The following is a 15,389-nucleotide window of genomic DNA, read 5'->3' as shown; positions in this document are numbered from 1 at the left end:
CGTATGAGCAAAGACGAACTAAGCCTCTTAAGTAAGGTAGTACTTTTTTAATATATAGTTTTATTTAGTAACTACGTAAAATTATTTTTTCTATTTAATTGGTGTTTAATTTCCTTGTCGGACAGATAAATATGATGGACTAACTTCCGTTCGCCGGCAGGTTCAAGCTCTCGCGAGACCTGTACCACTTCCTCTTCGCACGGAACCTACTTCCAAGATGGTGAGAACATATTCTATCAACCTGGGATAGTTTGAAATCCGTAATCATCTAGCGTTTATCTTGCTCTTTTGTGACATTTGAACGTGTTGTGAAATGTATCCAAACTTGTGCGAGCGGTGTGATGTTGAATTGTTGGGATATTAGTTGCAGAAATGGACGTATTTGCACAGTTTACTGTCAACGCTGGGCTAAGGCATACGGACTGATTGTAGCTAGCTAGCACCAATGCTTGTGTGAATTTAGCATTCCTTCCGTGCCTGACTTAAATATTTGCCATTTTTTCCCCCGGTTAAAGCAGAACTGTAAACGGGAAATATTTCTTACCTTCCTTCCTTACCGACAAGTTACAATAGCACTCATTTGAACATAGGTAGCCGCTAAAGCTAGCTAGCTTTATCCAGTCAAGGTGTTCACATGATGGAAGCAAGTGGGGACACAGTGGATGTTTCACCGGTGCAAATGTCCGGTGGCTGGATAAGAAAGAAGAGCTGAGTTGCTGTAGTTTGTGACTTGGGCTCGGTTACTCGTCGTCATTTGAAAGTTTTTGTGATGCCCAGAAGTTGGTGGAGCAGCAATAGTTCTTAGACCTGTGCTAACTGGAGCCAAAAATGTTAGCTTCAGATGGACATGCATCATTGGTACTCAAACGTGAATGTAAATGGAATCTGTAGAAACCCAGACAAGTAGGGATGCATAGAAAAGTTATTCTTACAGGAATCTATTTGCAGACTTTAACTGGACGGAACTTTTATAGGCAAGTCAATTTGCCGGTTAGGAATACAGACTTGTGTCCATTAAACACTCGGCATGTTGCCATAAATCCCTGGATTTGATAAAAGCTATCGCCACAGTATCTAGCATCTCGCATCTCCAGTACCAGTGTAATGGTTTGCAATAGAAGTGCAGATTGTGATATTTATGCATCCCTGTTAATGTGTGCCTTCTGTGGTTTCAGTCTCTGGTCATCCCTGAGAAGTTCCAGCACATTCTTCGTGTTCTTAACACGAATATCGATGGTAGGAGGAAGATCGCCTTCGCCATCACTGCCATCAAGGTAACGTCCTCCTCAAATCTGCAGTGCTTTATGTGATGGTGTTTCATCCACCTAAAGTTTAATACTTTGCATTTCTGGTAGACTGTCTAATATGCAGTTTAAACCTGTCCTGTTTTTCATTTTTGTTTTAATTTGTTTTTGGTGTACAACACTAATGCCCTCGTCTCTCTCGGCTCAGGGTGTTGGCAGACGTTACGCCCATGTTGTCCTGAGGAAGGCTGACATTGACCTCAACAAGAGGGCTGGAGAGTTGACTGATGAGGAGGTGAGGACAACCTGCTGTCTGTAGACGGTTCTGACAACAGTTCTTTGATAACGCATTAGCCTTTAGTTAACCAAAAGGACTAATAACTGGAGGAAAAGTTGTCTCACTGGCAGCAATTGTTACGGAGGTCTTACTGAAGCTGTCGACTTTTTCAGACAGTGATCATTTCTCTTCAGAATTAATCCGTCCTCCATGCATACAGGTGTGTGTGTGTGTGTGTGCACGCAACTGCTTAAGACTACTTTTTTCTGTTTGTGTTAACCGTCTGTCATGATCAGATTGTGCTTCCAAGTTTAAATATTGGCACGACATTTACTCCTTTGAACGCGGCTGTATGTGTTTTTCAGGTTGAGCGTGTGGTGACCATCATGCAGAATCCTCGTCAGTACAAAATCCCCGACTGGTTCCTCAACAGGCAGAAGGACGTCAAGGACGGCAAATACAGCCAGGTAAGTGACCACCAGTAAAAGATATAAACTGATGACACTATTGCAATAATGTCTTCCCAAATTTGTAGCCCGCCCAGCTGTGTGTCCTCATCGCTGAGTCTAGACTCTGAGCTTATCAGAGGTGTTTTTACTAGAATCAGAATCAGATCTTTATAAAGGGTTGCAGTGGATTAAGAACACCACTCGCACACATCAAAAGAGAACGGCACAGAAAGTTCGTATGTTCCTTTGCCGCTGGCCTCATGGTGCATGTTTTAAAACACCGAAGGGATGGAAATATAACAGGTGAGGAGGAGCGGCTGATTTATTAGAATATTGACGAACTTTTGAACATGATGAAACTGCAAAAGTAAACGGAAATTATCCAAGAACATTTTAGTCACCTGGTCCAACAAGGCATCCTCCCAGTGTGACCACACTGGTTCATACCGAGGCTTTCACTTTGTCTTTATTTAACCATGATGACATTCTTATTAAATGACAGGTGAGGGCGTATCGGTTATATAACGCGTCATGTTCAGGGAGACGCCTTCTAGCTGTTGATTTTGGCAGAGAGGAAGTTTTTTGTTTAGCTGTTGTGTGCTGACAGATACGGATATAATGATGAGTGAGTTTTATTATTATACTTTGTTGTGGTGTTAGTTTATAAAAGTGTGAAAAAGCAGCAGGTATCAAAGACAGGAGGAATGTGTTTGAAGAACAGATTTAGAGCTGCTGTAAATCAGCAAAGCAAAATAAACAGCTGTTGTAAAACTATGTAGTCTGCTTTTCAGACACGTCAGTAAAACTCTTTATTCTTTTGTGCAACAAAAGTCTTGTTGCTCTTGAATGAACTGTTGTGTTTCAACTTTAAACAGATTCCAAGAAGCTTAAGTCTGAAGTTTTTGATCACATGATCATCAAGACAGTTTGACCCCGAGTTTAGTCTCCCAGGCAGACTTTTCATTCAGGCTGCTTCACTACGCTGTTGCTTTAGCTGATAATTCAACCAAAGATTATTGCCATCAGTGTAAACAAAGATGAACATGTGATGAGAAAGCTAAGCTAGGTTTGAGGTCATTTGCGTGTGCTTGTGTAGTTCACTAAGGAGCACTAACGGGTCTATTTTTACACCATTAAACCTCCCTCTGTCTGTCTCGGTCCCGGTACCTTAAACAGATGTAAGGGATCCATACCGAGGTTGTTTATGTAAAAGGAATAAAAGGCCATATATCAGATGGATCATGGAGTCAACACGCCTGTAGTCCTTATTTTACATGGCTGATCAGTCGTTTCAAAGCACACGCTTACAAATGATGCCTGAAAAATCTTAACTTTCTATTCTTTGCATTTAACAAGGTTCAAATAAAGTTCCTATTTTTAGGTCTCAAACCCTCTCATGGCCGTGGTTTCCGGATGGTGTTTTTAAAATGACGCTCTTTATTCACGCTCTTAATTTGCCGTTTCAGGTCCTCGCTAACGGTCTGGACAACAAACTGAGAGAAGATCTGGAGAGGCTGAAGAAGATCAGGGCTCACCGGGGTCTCAGGCACTTCTGGGGGTAAGATTAAGTCTTTGCATCGACTCTTCCTCCTCACAGGAGACGGACCTGTTAGTTTATGGTCTGAAAAAGTTTCTGGCACGATCTGGCTGACTAAGAGAACCAACTGACAAAACCCATTAAGTGTGCATTGACTGCTGCATCTTACAGAGCTGCAGATCTTGGCTACTGTACCACAGCTTCTCAGTGAGCTCGCCTGTGCAGCTGTTCAGGCGTCTTGTCTCTAAAATCAGAACATGATGGTCTGAAGTGGATGCAGAGAGCCTCTCCTGGAAACACTTGAATCTATATTAGACGCATTATTATGCTGCGTTCACATGGATTGAGGCCGACAGGAAACATCTTCTGGATGGTGCAGGAAGAATGAGTGGTAGATCGCTGCATTTGTCCTTGTTTGAGGGAGCTTCTCGACTCCTGATTGGCAGAAGAGGGCAAGAGTTAGTCTTTCCACTGATGACAGAACGTCTGCTGGCATCTCCTCCTTTAATCAACCTGCTTCCATCCACTAGAACACGGTCCAGTTGAGCCTCTCATACAGTGGGGAGATGAGGTCATCAATACAATCTTAAGTTTTTTGACAGCACATTGGATTTATGATTATGTTGCAAATGTAAGCTGCTGTCTAGCGAACACCGTCTGGCTGCCGCGGTCTTGCTCAGCCAGCAGTGTCCCAAACTTCCTCCTCCTGTTTGTGGCAAAGAAAAGCAACAGCACACTTTATTTATTCCAACATCTCAGACCTGCTATTTAATTGACTTAACAGAATTTTAAAGACAAATGTTTCTCTTATTTGTTTGCACTTTTTTAAAAATGTATTTCTGTCTGCTCTTCTTCCTTCCAGTCTGCGTGTGCGCGGTCAGCACACCAAGACCACCGGCCGTCGTGGTCGCACCGTCGGTGTGTCCAAGAAGAAGTAAACTCCCCTGCTTCCCTTTGTTTCAATAAAACGCCATAATTGTCACAACCCCTCTGTCCTGGTTTCATGTTTCACTGGTTCATTTTCACTTTGGGGTTGCACACAAGTCAAAGTTTGGTCTTGTTGAAACGGCACTCTGGTGATCTGATTTGTCGTGACACTGAAGTGATCCTTTCGTGGGGAACGGGGGTCAGAATCCACACTGCTGGGGGATTTATGCAGGTTTGTGTCAGTCACCCAACAGCCTCACATCGGCCTCTTGTTTCAACCCCAGCAGGTATTTATGAGACGGTATTTTGTCCTCAATCACTTGGATTAAAGAAGCTTTCAGACCTGATTCAGGGTGGATGAGAGAAAAACAGCGGCCAATAACTTTCAACATGCATACATGTGAGTGGTGTCGAGGCTGGCGTGACTATAAGGAAGATTAGCGCCTCTTGGGAACATGTATTTTAGTCCTGACTTAAATAGTTTCTGCAGATAAAGTCAGAATCTCTTTTCTTTATCGACTCTTTAAAGGTTTGTTCCATCAGACTGGCACCTGACTGCACAAAAATCCCGCGTCTCCTAACTTCATGCTAAAATCATTTCCCTTACCGAATAATCTCAAATATTGCCAATTCAAAACTGAGTCTGCAAAACTGCTTACAACACGTGAAATGAGCTGATCAATTTAAATTATTGATGCCCTTTTAACCACAACATTGTCAAGTAATTGGAGCCTCCATTTCAAAGAAATCACACCTGAGATTGTTTGCTTGTTTATTGTGCTGCAAGGATAGAGGGTAACTATACAACAGAAGATCAAGGAAATTTGCATTAGTTTTTTATATACAAATATTCCATATAAACTGAGGTAAGGCAGGAAATGTTTATGGCTGCAGGGAATATAAAGTGCATCAAGACAGAAAGGAGCACAGAGGACTCGGGTTAAATCTAAACTGGGGCTTATGGCTTTTTAAAGAGATGAGAACAGCTGGAAATGTTCATGCAAACTTACTAAACTAACACTTTTATACATGAAGACACGGGCGGTCAAACGGGAATCCCAGTATTTATAAATCACTGCCCCTTCAACCACTTTTGAGGTCTAAATAATTTGTAAAGTTTTGAAAAGCTACTTTTGTTTCTCCCAGAAACAGCCCGAGGATCACTCTGTTCAAAGCCACCAGACTCCATTGACAAAAACAGTAATTGTGCCATGAGGAGCACAGGGTCTACAGCTGCTTTGATCAGTTTGTCTGTAAGGGTGATATTGGTGTTTTTAATGGTTAAATCAAACCTGAAACAATATCTGTGTAACACACAAACAGAATAAAATTACACGATTGAGGCAGCAGTAGACCAGCAGCTCCTGTGTTTCTCAGTGTAAAATTGCTAGTTTTTCTAATAGAGTCTGGTGTGTTTGCAGAGAGCGATGGAAATCATCTTCCTCTGTAACACAAAGGTCTATCTCTGTAGGGATCCTTTCTGTAATGTTGTCACACACTTAGAATAACAATGTGAGCTGTCAGTGGAACTGTAATTGCATAACAGCATGCTAATAAATGTGTAGGAGGTTTTAAAACACAGGGATTCCCCTTTAAAGAAGAAACAGGAGGTACGGTGAGAGTTCACAGCTACATTACCGAAGAGGAGAGTTAGAATAAAATGTACACAACAGTAAAAAACAGAAGACAAGTTGCTGCACTTATTCTATCGCACACTTAAATTACACATTTAATTAAACATAATGGTGTTGAATGATGACACCCCCTCTTGCGTAAAATATTGCTCCTCATAAGTGTACAGTAACCCTGTCTTACCCCAGTGCATGCTGGGATAGGCCCCAGCCTCTCCTCAGCCCTTTATGATACAAGATGTTTGGATAATTGATGGATGCTTTAGAGAAACAGGAATGATTGAACCCTGGTTTGTGAGCTGATAAAGCAGCTGTGTTTTATTTTAAGCAGTATTAAAGTTAGCTGTATCAGACAGGATCGAAGCTAAATCAGCGTAAACACGGCGCAGAGTTATTGATTTGTAATCCGCCACACACTGATCCTGTCACCAAGAAAGCAGCGAAGAGCTTCAGTCAAGATCTTCAAAGTAATTACACAAAGGTTTCATAAATAGACAAATTCAAACATCAAATTTAAGTCAAATTACTGCAAGAAACTTTAAACATTTTTCATCAATATTCTATTTTGTTACACTCAAACGCTGACATTGATTGTGCTGATCAGAAATGTCTCTGATGCTGCAGAAAGAAAACGTGAAGTCGAGAAAGCATCAGAGACAAGTGTTACAAAGTCAGTGAAACATTTGTACCAAGAAAAACTGATAAAGTTTTTAGTCTCGTTGATCGACGGCAAGATATTTATGAACGCCAAATGTTGCTGGGAGAACATTGAAGGCAGAAAACGATGCTTTCTTTACAGAGCGACGTCCTCTCAGCTCGGACTGCAGCTCCACGTAGAGAAAGTCTTATTTTCATTCCAGCTCAAAAATACACAATATTTCTAATGTGATTTTTCCCCCTGTAAAAATCTGTATGTGGCTCAAACACATTGAAAGGGCTCTAAAACATTGTGCATACATTTTTGAGTAAATTTGACACGGAGCTTTCAGATTATTTGTCCTGCAGATCTCTGGAGTTCATGTACACTTTCAGAGGAAGGTAAAACAATGCATGTAGAGAATATTAAATAGTAAGTACAGAAATGTTAAATTACTTTGCCACTGCAGTTTCTAATTAAGTTAACCAATGTTATTGTTTTGGTCATGAGCTTTGGGTCGAGACAGAAATGAGTCTCCTTCGCAGGGTGTCTGGGCTCAGCCTTAAGGAGCTCGGACATCCAGAGGGAGGGAGCTACTCCTTCACATCGAACAGAGCCAGCTGAGGTGATTGGGACGCCTCCCTTTGGAGGGAGGAGACCCCGTGGCAGATCCAGAGCTCACTGGAGGGATTGTGTATCCCGTCTGGCCTGGGGACGCCTCGGGGTCCCCCAGGAGGAGCTGGAAAATGTTGCTAGGGAGAGGGACGTCTGAGCTAACTTGCTTAGCCTGCTGCCACCGCGACCTGACCCCAGATCCATCCATCCATTATCTATCCTGTTCAAGGTCGCAGGGGGGCTGGAGCCTATCCCAGCTGTCATTGGCTGAGAGGCGGGGTTACACCTGGACAGGTCGCATGTCAATCACAGGGCAGACGCATAGAGACGCTCACACCTACGGGCAATTTAGAGTCACCAATGAACCTAACGAGCATGTCTTTGGACTGTGGGAGGAAGCCGGAGTACCCGGAGGGAACCCACGCATGCACGGGGAGAACATGCAGACTCCACACAGAAAGGCCCACTACGTCTGAACAAGGATTCAAACCAGGAACCTTCTAGCTGTGAGGCGACAGCGCTAACCACTGCACCACCGTGACGCCGGGTAAGTGGAAGAAAATTAAATGGATGTTAAGGGTTACATTTAAACACACGGCCCTTAAAGTTTCCTAATCATGTTTGTGTTGTGATTTAATCTGATCTATCCTCCAACCGACTCTCAGTTATGTTCTTTATAGTTTTACCTGTAATGCTGTGTAGTTGGCATTAAATGGTCTAAACAGGTCTCGGAGTCCGGGGAGTGCACTGAGGTAATGATCGGTTTTAGTATTGGCAGACAAAAGTCGTCCTCCGTTCTATGGCTGTTTGTATTCAGAGAAATAAATAAAACATGTTCAGATCCGAGCTGCAGACCTCACGCGTTCTCTTACCAAACTTTTGCAGTTTTTAAGCATTTTTAAGTAATAAAATATTCAAACAGAAGCTTTACATCGTTTCTATCTGCCACAGGAAAGTTCTGCTGGTGGAGCAGAGCAGCCTCCAGGACATCAAACAAAAACAACCAGCTGCTTCCTTTCTCTCTCCTCACCGCGGCTCTTCTTTCTGTTCTCCTTGATGAATCCTGCTTCTCAGGTCAGTTTCACACGTTGAAAAGAAAACCAGTTACACTTAAAATCTAATAAGACGCAGGAAAACCTGTAAATGAAGACACATGGATGATAATCTGCGAAACATTGGGACTGAAATGTCGCCCTCAGGAGAACACGTGTAGCAAACTGAGAGGAGGTTGCTCTGCCTCACCCCTCCCTCTGTGGGGGAGCAGGAGGAGGAGGAGGGGGAGGAGGAGGAGACTTCTGCTGTGGTTGCTGTGGCTGCTGTTGGTCCTTGGTGGGAGCGTAGTAAAGCTCCAGAGGCTTCCTCACCTTCCAGTATTTCTCATTGACCAGCTCCAGAGTCAGAGAGCCGTTCAGCGTCTGGGAGGAGAGAAAGGAGGGAGGAGCGAGGAGAGAAAGGAGGGAGGAGGGAGGAGTCAAACAACAGCGTGTAAAATGTTAAAGATAAGATTAGATCATCCTTTATTGATCCCCAGGAGGGAAATGTCTTTAATCTATTCATCTATACGCGCTGATCCTTCTCATGTTTCGACGTCTTTCCAGAATCACTGGATGATCTAAACGTAACACTGAACAGTTTAAATAGGATCCAATTCTTACGTAGCAAACAGACTTTAGACATCAGGTTTGTTTCCATCAACCTGCTGTGATCGATCACTTTCTCTAAAACCTGAGCAGAAAGAGGAAACAGAAATAAAAGTTTCTAATCGAGGGGGAAAGTTGGCGTTTTGATTTAAGCCGAAACGCTGCAAAGTAACAACAAACTTACAGAATGATAATCATTTATATTGGAGCTGTACTGGAGGGGCAAAAATATTAAAGTCGTAAATATGCCAGAAAAAAGTCAAATTTATAGATTATAAAGTCAGAAACTTGCGAGAAACAAAAACTAGTAAAATCGTGTTGATAGGAACCTGTTTGAGCCGCGACCCCCTAAATAGCAGGCTGGTGTTCACGGCCCCCTCCCTCTGATCCACCTGTCTCTGCCCTGTTGGCTCTGCTGCTCACACAGGCGTGCATGGCATGGAGCTCGGAGCAGATTCAGCCTCTCTGCACACAAGAAGCAGACTTCATCGAGGAGAGAGACTGAGCGACCCTCTGCTGAACAAACACACGTTTCTATGCTCCCCGTTTGCCCCAGGGGTTACATCACACGATAGTTACCCTACGACCTCATGACGGAGACTGAGAGGAAACAAACCTGCATTACAGACAGAACATGCTGCTGGGGGAAAAAGGTCTCTCTTTGTATTTGAATGTTAAATATGACACTTAAGAAAAAGCAGAAAAAGTTCTTTAAAATTGCTTCAGAAAACGGAAAGAGCCGACGACATGTTGTGAGAGGGAAGTGTTTAAAGGCTTTCTTTGCACTCACAGAGAACTGTCCTCCTCTCGTCAGGATGTAGATGGTGTACTGCTTCTCACTGATGTTGTTCAGACTCGAGCCCTCTCCACTTCCTGCTGTTCCCCCTGCTTCTCCTCCTCCTCTTCCTCCCTCTTCTCTTCCTCTGTCCTCTGTCTCTCCGTTGGTCTGTCTGTCCTCCAGAGCGATGCGCAGAGCGAGGTATTTAGACAGATGGTCCACGGTGGCGTTGGCTGAAGTCTTCACATATCTGCAAAGGACATTAATGAGATAGAGGTAAGACAAGACTCCTGAATTTTACATCCAGTCATGCATTACTTTTTTGGCTAGTTGTAGCGTCTACTACAGAAGCAAACGGGCCCTCTGGTCCGGTCTGACCTGGTCTGGTTGTAGTCCTGGGCGAGGACCAGCTGTGGGTGTGGCCTGAACACCAGCTCGATCTCCGAGGCCGGCCCCTCTTTGTGGCGTCTCAGCGGAGGGGTGTGGCAGCCGCTGTCCGCCTCGGGCCCCGAGCCGTCGTCTGACGCTCGCGGCCGTTTGCGGCTCGGCCCAGCCTCTGAGGGGGTCTGACCGCGGGGGAGGGGGGTGTGGGAGGGGGCGGAGTCATGGGACAGATGTGAGCGGGAATCACCGTTGTCTTCCCCGCCGCTGAAGGTGGTGTTGTCGCTCTCCTGAGGCTTCTTGGCCCGGTGGTTCCTGCAGGGCGGTGGTGATCATGTGACCCAGAGTTAGAAAAACTGCCCCTCAGATTTCTTACTTCTCACTGACGTCACCATATGTGCCGATATGTCATGCATTACAATGTTTAATATAAACTGGGATTGTCATGGTAACGCCATCATATCCCCCAGCCCCATTTTAAAAACATAATAAGGTTTCGTTGGCTGCTGCAATCATGAGTTCACATTAATCTGACCCCCAGTCGTCGCCCCACCTCTCCGACCTGTAGCGGGCCTGCTGGCGGAGCCCCTCCTCGATGCTGGAGCTCAGCGCCTCCTTGTTGTGGAGCCTGTTGAGTCGCTCCAGGACGCGGCGCTGGTGGGCCTCGTACTCGTCCCGGCTGGGGTAGATCTTCGAGATCAGCGCGTCGAAGTTTGAATCCCGGCGCAGCGAACGCCTGGAGACCAGCTTCTTCCTGCAGGTGGGGCACTCTTTGTTCCTGGGGAGGGGCAGGTATGTGATGTGCATTCCAGTCAGACCATGTTCATTCATGCTCTTAGGTTATAATAAATCTAGCACGCTGTGTGATCTCACCCTGATCGCAGCGCGGTGACGATGCAGTCGGAGCAGAAGCGGTGCAGACACTCTTTGGTCGTCATGGTGTTCTTCAGCATGTCCAGACAGATGGGACACATGAGCTCGCTGTGCAGAGAGCGAGGAGACACGGCCACCTCCGTCCCATCCATGATCGCCTCCTGAATAAACGCACACAAACTTTAAATATCAGAACTGTGAAGACGTAATACGTCTAACTCACACCTCAAAGGTGCTACAGCATCTTTCCAAAGACACCAGAACTCAGTGATAAAAGCTTGATTTGAGTCATTTTTTTACTTCAGTGATTTAACTGATTAGTTCCAATCCAACACAAGATTTGTGTAACACAAACAGCTCATGGATCGGGGCAGCAGCCGAACAGTAAGTCTTGTGTTCTGCAGAGTAAAGTACGGTTTAATGGAGTCTGGTGGAGTTGAAGAGAGCTGCTTCTGCTTTCAAAGAAAGTACAGTTTGTCCCTATTCACAGATTTTCACAGCAGAAATCACAAGTCCTATGGATTTGCAGATCGTTAACATTTTTAATGTTGACTATTTCTGAGCTTTTATTCAATGTTTCAAAAAAGCAAAGTTAATAAAAGCAGTGCTTTAAACTACACACAGGTTTACCTGAGGGCTCCTGTGAAGCTCATACAGACTCAGCTCCCAGGTCTTACTCGGGGTCTGGATGTTTACTGGAGCTGCCATGACTCCTGGATCCCACAATCGTCACTGAACAGAAAGACAAATGTGGCTTAATCCGCCACGGAAAATAGTCCCGAAGAAATTCACTATTTCCTCCTGCCTGGGAAAAAAAACAAACTCCAGTGAGCAGCTGTTTCAGGAAATGTCTAAAACCCCTTTGTTAAAAAAGAAAAGACATATTTGTGCTGTGTTTTGAAAGATGTAAATCTGAATGTTGCTGCAATACTGTCAACAAAAACGAGCAGTAAGCACTGTCCAATGCTTTGTAAATACTCTACAAGACATAAAAACCTAGTGTGACAAAAGAACATAGATCTACTCTGCACATAAGATGACTGAAGTAATTAAAGTTACAGTGGAACAAATCGCTCGTTATTGGTTTAGCAGACTCGATTCAAAACGATTCCTCTTCACATATTTTGTAAACTAGTTTGACTATTCTGCATCCGATGACTTAAACAATGGAATAATTGTAATACATTTATACATATATGCTCAAGTTATTCGCCTAACTTGCCCTAACATTTTATTATTATAACCTTTATTTAACCAGGAAAAGTCCCACTGAGATTAACAATCTCTTTTTCAAGGGTGTCCTGGCCAAGAAGGCAGCAGCATAATAAAAACACACAGAAAAACACAATGCAGAATACACATTTGCAAATAGTCACAGAGGATAACTACTAACTATTCTCTAAACAAAGTACTTGTAAAGTCTGCTAGGTAACATTAGAAACAAGGTGAAGCAATATTTTAAAGCTCCTGTGAGGTGCTTGCGGTCCGTGTTGATTTTGGCGCCCCCTGTGGACAAAGCCGTACCTCTCATCTCTTTGCTGGTTTTGTCCTGTTCATGCTTAAGTGGTGGTCTTTAACAAAACATCTCATCCTGCTTTCTTTAACAGTCGTATTTATCTCTCACTTTAAATGTTTGCTCTGGAAAATGTAAACAAAGGCAGCGTGCAGTTAATCGCTTCGTCTGACACCTACCCCCCGCCAACAGTTCCAGTTCCAGTTCCAAAATACCTACATAGAAATAATCAATCTTGTCACTGATGGTCTGGTTTGCTTTTGTAGGCCATATAACGTAATCAGAATTAGTTTCAGTCTGTTTCATAACCAGTGAAAAACTCCTCACAGGAGCTTTAATAAAGCCTTTGTTTAAAAAAAACAGCCATGATTATAAGAGGCTAGAGGGCAAAACCTATTCAAATACGAACATGTAAAAATAATACAGAAACCGCAATGTACCAAGTTAAATTATGAGAAACAACAAAAGGAAAACTAAACAAACACAGGAGTAACTAATAAATAGATGAGGCCATGTCATATGGACGCTGAGGGCGGAAGTCCCTTGTTATATTGATTTAAAATAAGACAATGACAGGCTTTGTTCAAACTTCTTTCAGAGACCAAACAGTGATTCTCCATCAGCGTCTCAATCAATAAATAAGTTTACAAAGTTGATTTGGTGCAAAGGTTTAACAAGTAAAGAGTAAGATCTAAATATTCACCAATGGAGACTTTAAAGCAGACAGTAAGAATAGCGTGAAATCAACGTGTAAACTCACCTGAGGTTTAACTGACGGACAGCTGACCGGAGGAGACACGACCCCCCTCCCCCTACACAAACACACACACAGCCCCTAAAAACAACTTAATAAATCAGTGTTACAACACACTTTTGTGGTTATTGTCTGCCTGAGTCGTTACACTGTCGAGAGTGTGATTTTAGCTGCAGCAGTGCCTCGCTCGAAGAGGAAATCAAATGCAAAAACATGAAGATCGCAACATCTTCCGAGCCCCACCTGCTAGCTAACGTTAGCTTTGGACATCTTTCTTCTTCTCCTCCCCGGAACAACTGCCGTCGTCCCCGGCTGCTCAGCGGACACATCGCCCCTCTCTCAACGGTAGTGACCCCAAGCGGGCAGTCGGTGTATTACAACAAAAGGTCTGGATGGATGGATGGATTTTAGTGATTATTTATTTATTTATTTATTTATTTATTTACATGTTGTTTATTTCAACTGCTACTTTATACTTTATACGTGTTTTACATGTTTCAGTTGATGTATTTATCATTTTTTGAAACTATTATAATGTTAACGTTGTGAAGGTTAAAGGTGAGCGTGCTGATAAAGCGGTCGAATTAAACAGAACGAGCCAAAATGAAATTATCATTAATTTATTGATTAGTCATTTTTTAAATAAAGTTAAGTGCAGCAGTTTTAATTACAATTACAAACATTATGAACTTAAAATGCTATTTCTGACAATTAACCAAAGCATTATCAATTTTAATAATTTCATATGAATTCAATGATGCCATCTTTTGCACACACACATACACACAGGATACGTACAATGGTTTGACCTGAGATTAATCCAATAATCGCTTTCTGTCATTCAAGTAATGCACAATCCAATTTACACATGCACACAATAAATAGGACAATAAATAGAATAATTTACACCTATTTAAAAGACTAAATATAAGCCATGTCTGCAGCTGTTCCTGATTAGTGAAAGTAAATATTGAAACTCCAGATCAGAGAAAAAGGACTAGCGGACACGTCCTCTGCTTTCTTTCTTTGATTCACCTTCTTGACTTTTGAAAGATTACATTATGAAAACAAACACAGGATACGTTTGATAAGTAAAATAATAAATATATCTTTCTATGTTTAACCTATGAGTCCATCATTCATGACACACAGATAGAAATGTCTTTTCTTGCTCTTTACAGAAGCACAGCAGCGATGACAGCCACTGTGACAGAGAGGAGGCTGATTCTGTAGTTGACTGCATTGCCTGTTGCTGTGCTTGTTCCTGACCCGGTTGAGGACCCAGATCCTGCTCCAGTTCCAGCTCCTGCTCCAGCGTCTGCAGCTTCCCCCGCTCCTCCAGCTCCTGTTCCATTTCCAGCTGTTGGAGGTGCTGTTGTTGCTCCTGCATCCCCTGACAGTGCAGCTTCTGCAGTTGATGCTGCTGCTGAAGCAGCAGTTAATGCTGCCTCTGCTGCTGTTGCCATAGTTGCTGCAAGTTTTGCTGCTGCTTCTGCTGTAGTTACTGACATTGCCTCTGTTGCTGTTTCTGTTGCTGCCTCCACTGCCAGTGCTGTTACTTGTGCCATCTTTGCCACATTGAGTACCTCTTCTGCTATGGCGTCTGGTAACACTTCCTTTAAGGTTTGCACTGCTTCTGTTGCTTCTTTAACCACTGTTTCGGCAGCTTCTGCAGCCTCTAACATTGTTTCTGGCCCGGCATGCGCATGTGCTGCCATTGTTGTTGCTGCTGCTGCTGCTGTTTTTGCTGCATTTGCTGATTGTAATGCTGATGCCGCTATTCTTCCTGCTCGTGCTGCTGCTGAGTCTGGTTTTGTTGATAATGCAGCTTGCATTGCTGCTTGTGATGCTTTTTGTGCTGCCTCTGCTGCTTTTCTTGCTGCATCTGCGGCAAATTCCTTTGGTGCTGCCCCTGCACTTACTAAAGAAGCAGCTGTTGCTGCATATCTGGAAGCTTCTGATGCCTCTTTTGCTGCTTGGTGTGCTGTTGGTCCAGCAGCGTACGCAGCTCTTGCTGCTACTGCTGCAGCTGCTCCTGCTGCTGATGTCATCCCAACCACTGCTGTTTCCTGTGCTTTGGCTGCTCCCGCTGCTGCTCCCATTGTTGTTGCTACCGGTTTTCCTGAGTCAGTT

At 43.6% G+C, this 15,389-nt stretch overlaps 2 protein-coding genes across 3 annotated transcripts; one reads left to right on the top strand and one right to left on the bottom strand.

Annotated features, from left to right (window-relative positions):
- The first annotated feature begins 162 nt into the window (after positions 1 to 162).
- On the top strand, positions 163 to 4,492 carry rps18 (ribosomal protein S18). The gene is made up of 6 exons (XM_069681197.1): positions 163 to 220; positions 1,176 to 1,274; positions 1,453 to 1,539; positions 1,887 to 1,988; positions 3,437 to 3,528; positions 4,370 to 4,492. The coding sequence occupies exons 1-6, from the start codon at positions 218 to 220 to the stop codon at positions 4,443 to 4,445; spliced, it is 459 nt and encodes a 152-aa protein (XP_069537298.1). The 5' UTR covers positions 163 to 217; the 3' UTR covers positions 4,446 to 4,492.
- Positions 4,493 to 5,192: 700 nt separating this feature from the next.
- Positions 5,193 to 13,522, bottom strand: LOC138608611 (E3 ubiquitin-protein ligase RING2-A-like). 2 transcript variants are annotated; one of them, XM_069681196.1, is made up of 8 exons: positions 13,500 to 13,522; positions 13,263 to 13,314; positions 11,620 to 11,721; positions 10,990 to 11,150; positions 10,670 to 10,894; positions 10,114 to 10,431; positions 9,748 to 9,985; positions 5,193 to 8,732 (listed from the first exon to the last, which is right to left on the bottom strand). In XM_069681196.1, the coding sequence occupies exons 3-8, from the start codon at positions 11,695 to 11,697 to the stop codon at positions 8,556 to 8,558; spliced, it is 1,197 nt and encodes a 398-aa protein (XP_069537297.1). In that variant the 5' UTR covers positions 11,698 to 11,721; positions 13,263 to 13,314; positions 13,500 to 13,522; the 3' UTR covers positions 5,193 to 8,555. The 2 variants fall into 2 exon arrangements, with proteins under 2 accessions (XP_069537297.1, XP_069537296.1); XM_069681195.1 differs by having other exon boundaries at positions 11,620 to 11,794; positions 13,263 to 13,511.
- Between the last annotated feature and the right edge of the window lie 1,867 nt (positions 13,523 to 15,389).

This window comes from Semicossyphus pulcher, unplaced genomic scaffold (genome assembly GCF_022749685.1).
Source record: "Semicossyphus pulcher isolate SPU_LCO1_2020_fin unplaced genomic scaffold, fSemPul1.0.p SCAF_5, whole genome shotgun sequence".
In the NCBI taxonomy this organism is placed as follows: Eukaryota; Metazoa; Chordata; class Actinopteri; order Labriformes; family Labridae; genus Semicossyphus; species Semicossyphus pulcher.
This window is presented reverse-complemented; position numbering and strand designations above follow the sequence as displayed.

Excerpts from the sequence above, each read along its gene's own strand:
- rps18 (XM_069681197.1), top strand. Across the intron at positions 1,275-1,452 it reads TCGCCATCACTGCCATCAAG|GGTGTTGGCAGACGTTACGC; the intron begins GTAACGTCCTCC and ends CTCTCGGCTCAG. Across the intron at positions 3,529-4,369 it reads GGTCTCAGGCACTTCTGGGG|TCTGCGTGTGCGCGGTCAGC; the intron begins GTAAGATTAAGT and ends TCTTCCTTCCAG.
- LOC138608611 (XM_069681196.1), bottom strand. The coding sequence starts at position 11,697 with ATGGCAGCTCCAGTAAACATCCAGACCCCGAGTAAGACCTGGGAGCTG. Across the intron at positions 10,895-10,989 it reads GTCACCGCGCTGCGATCAGG|GAACAAAGAGTGCCCCACCT; the intron begins GTGAGATCACAC and ends GCCCCTCCCCAG. Across the intron at positions 10,432-10,669 it reads GCCCGCTACAGGTCGGAGAG|GAACCACCGGGCCAAGAAGC; the intron begins GTGGGGCGACGA and ends ACCGCCCTGCAG.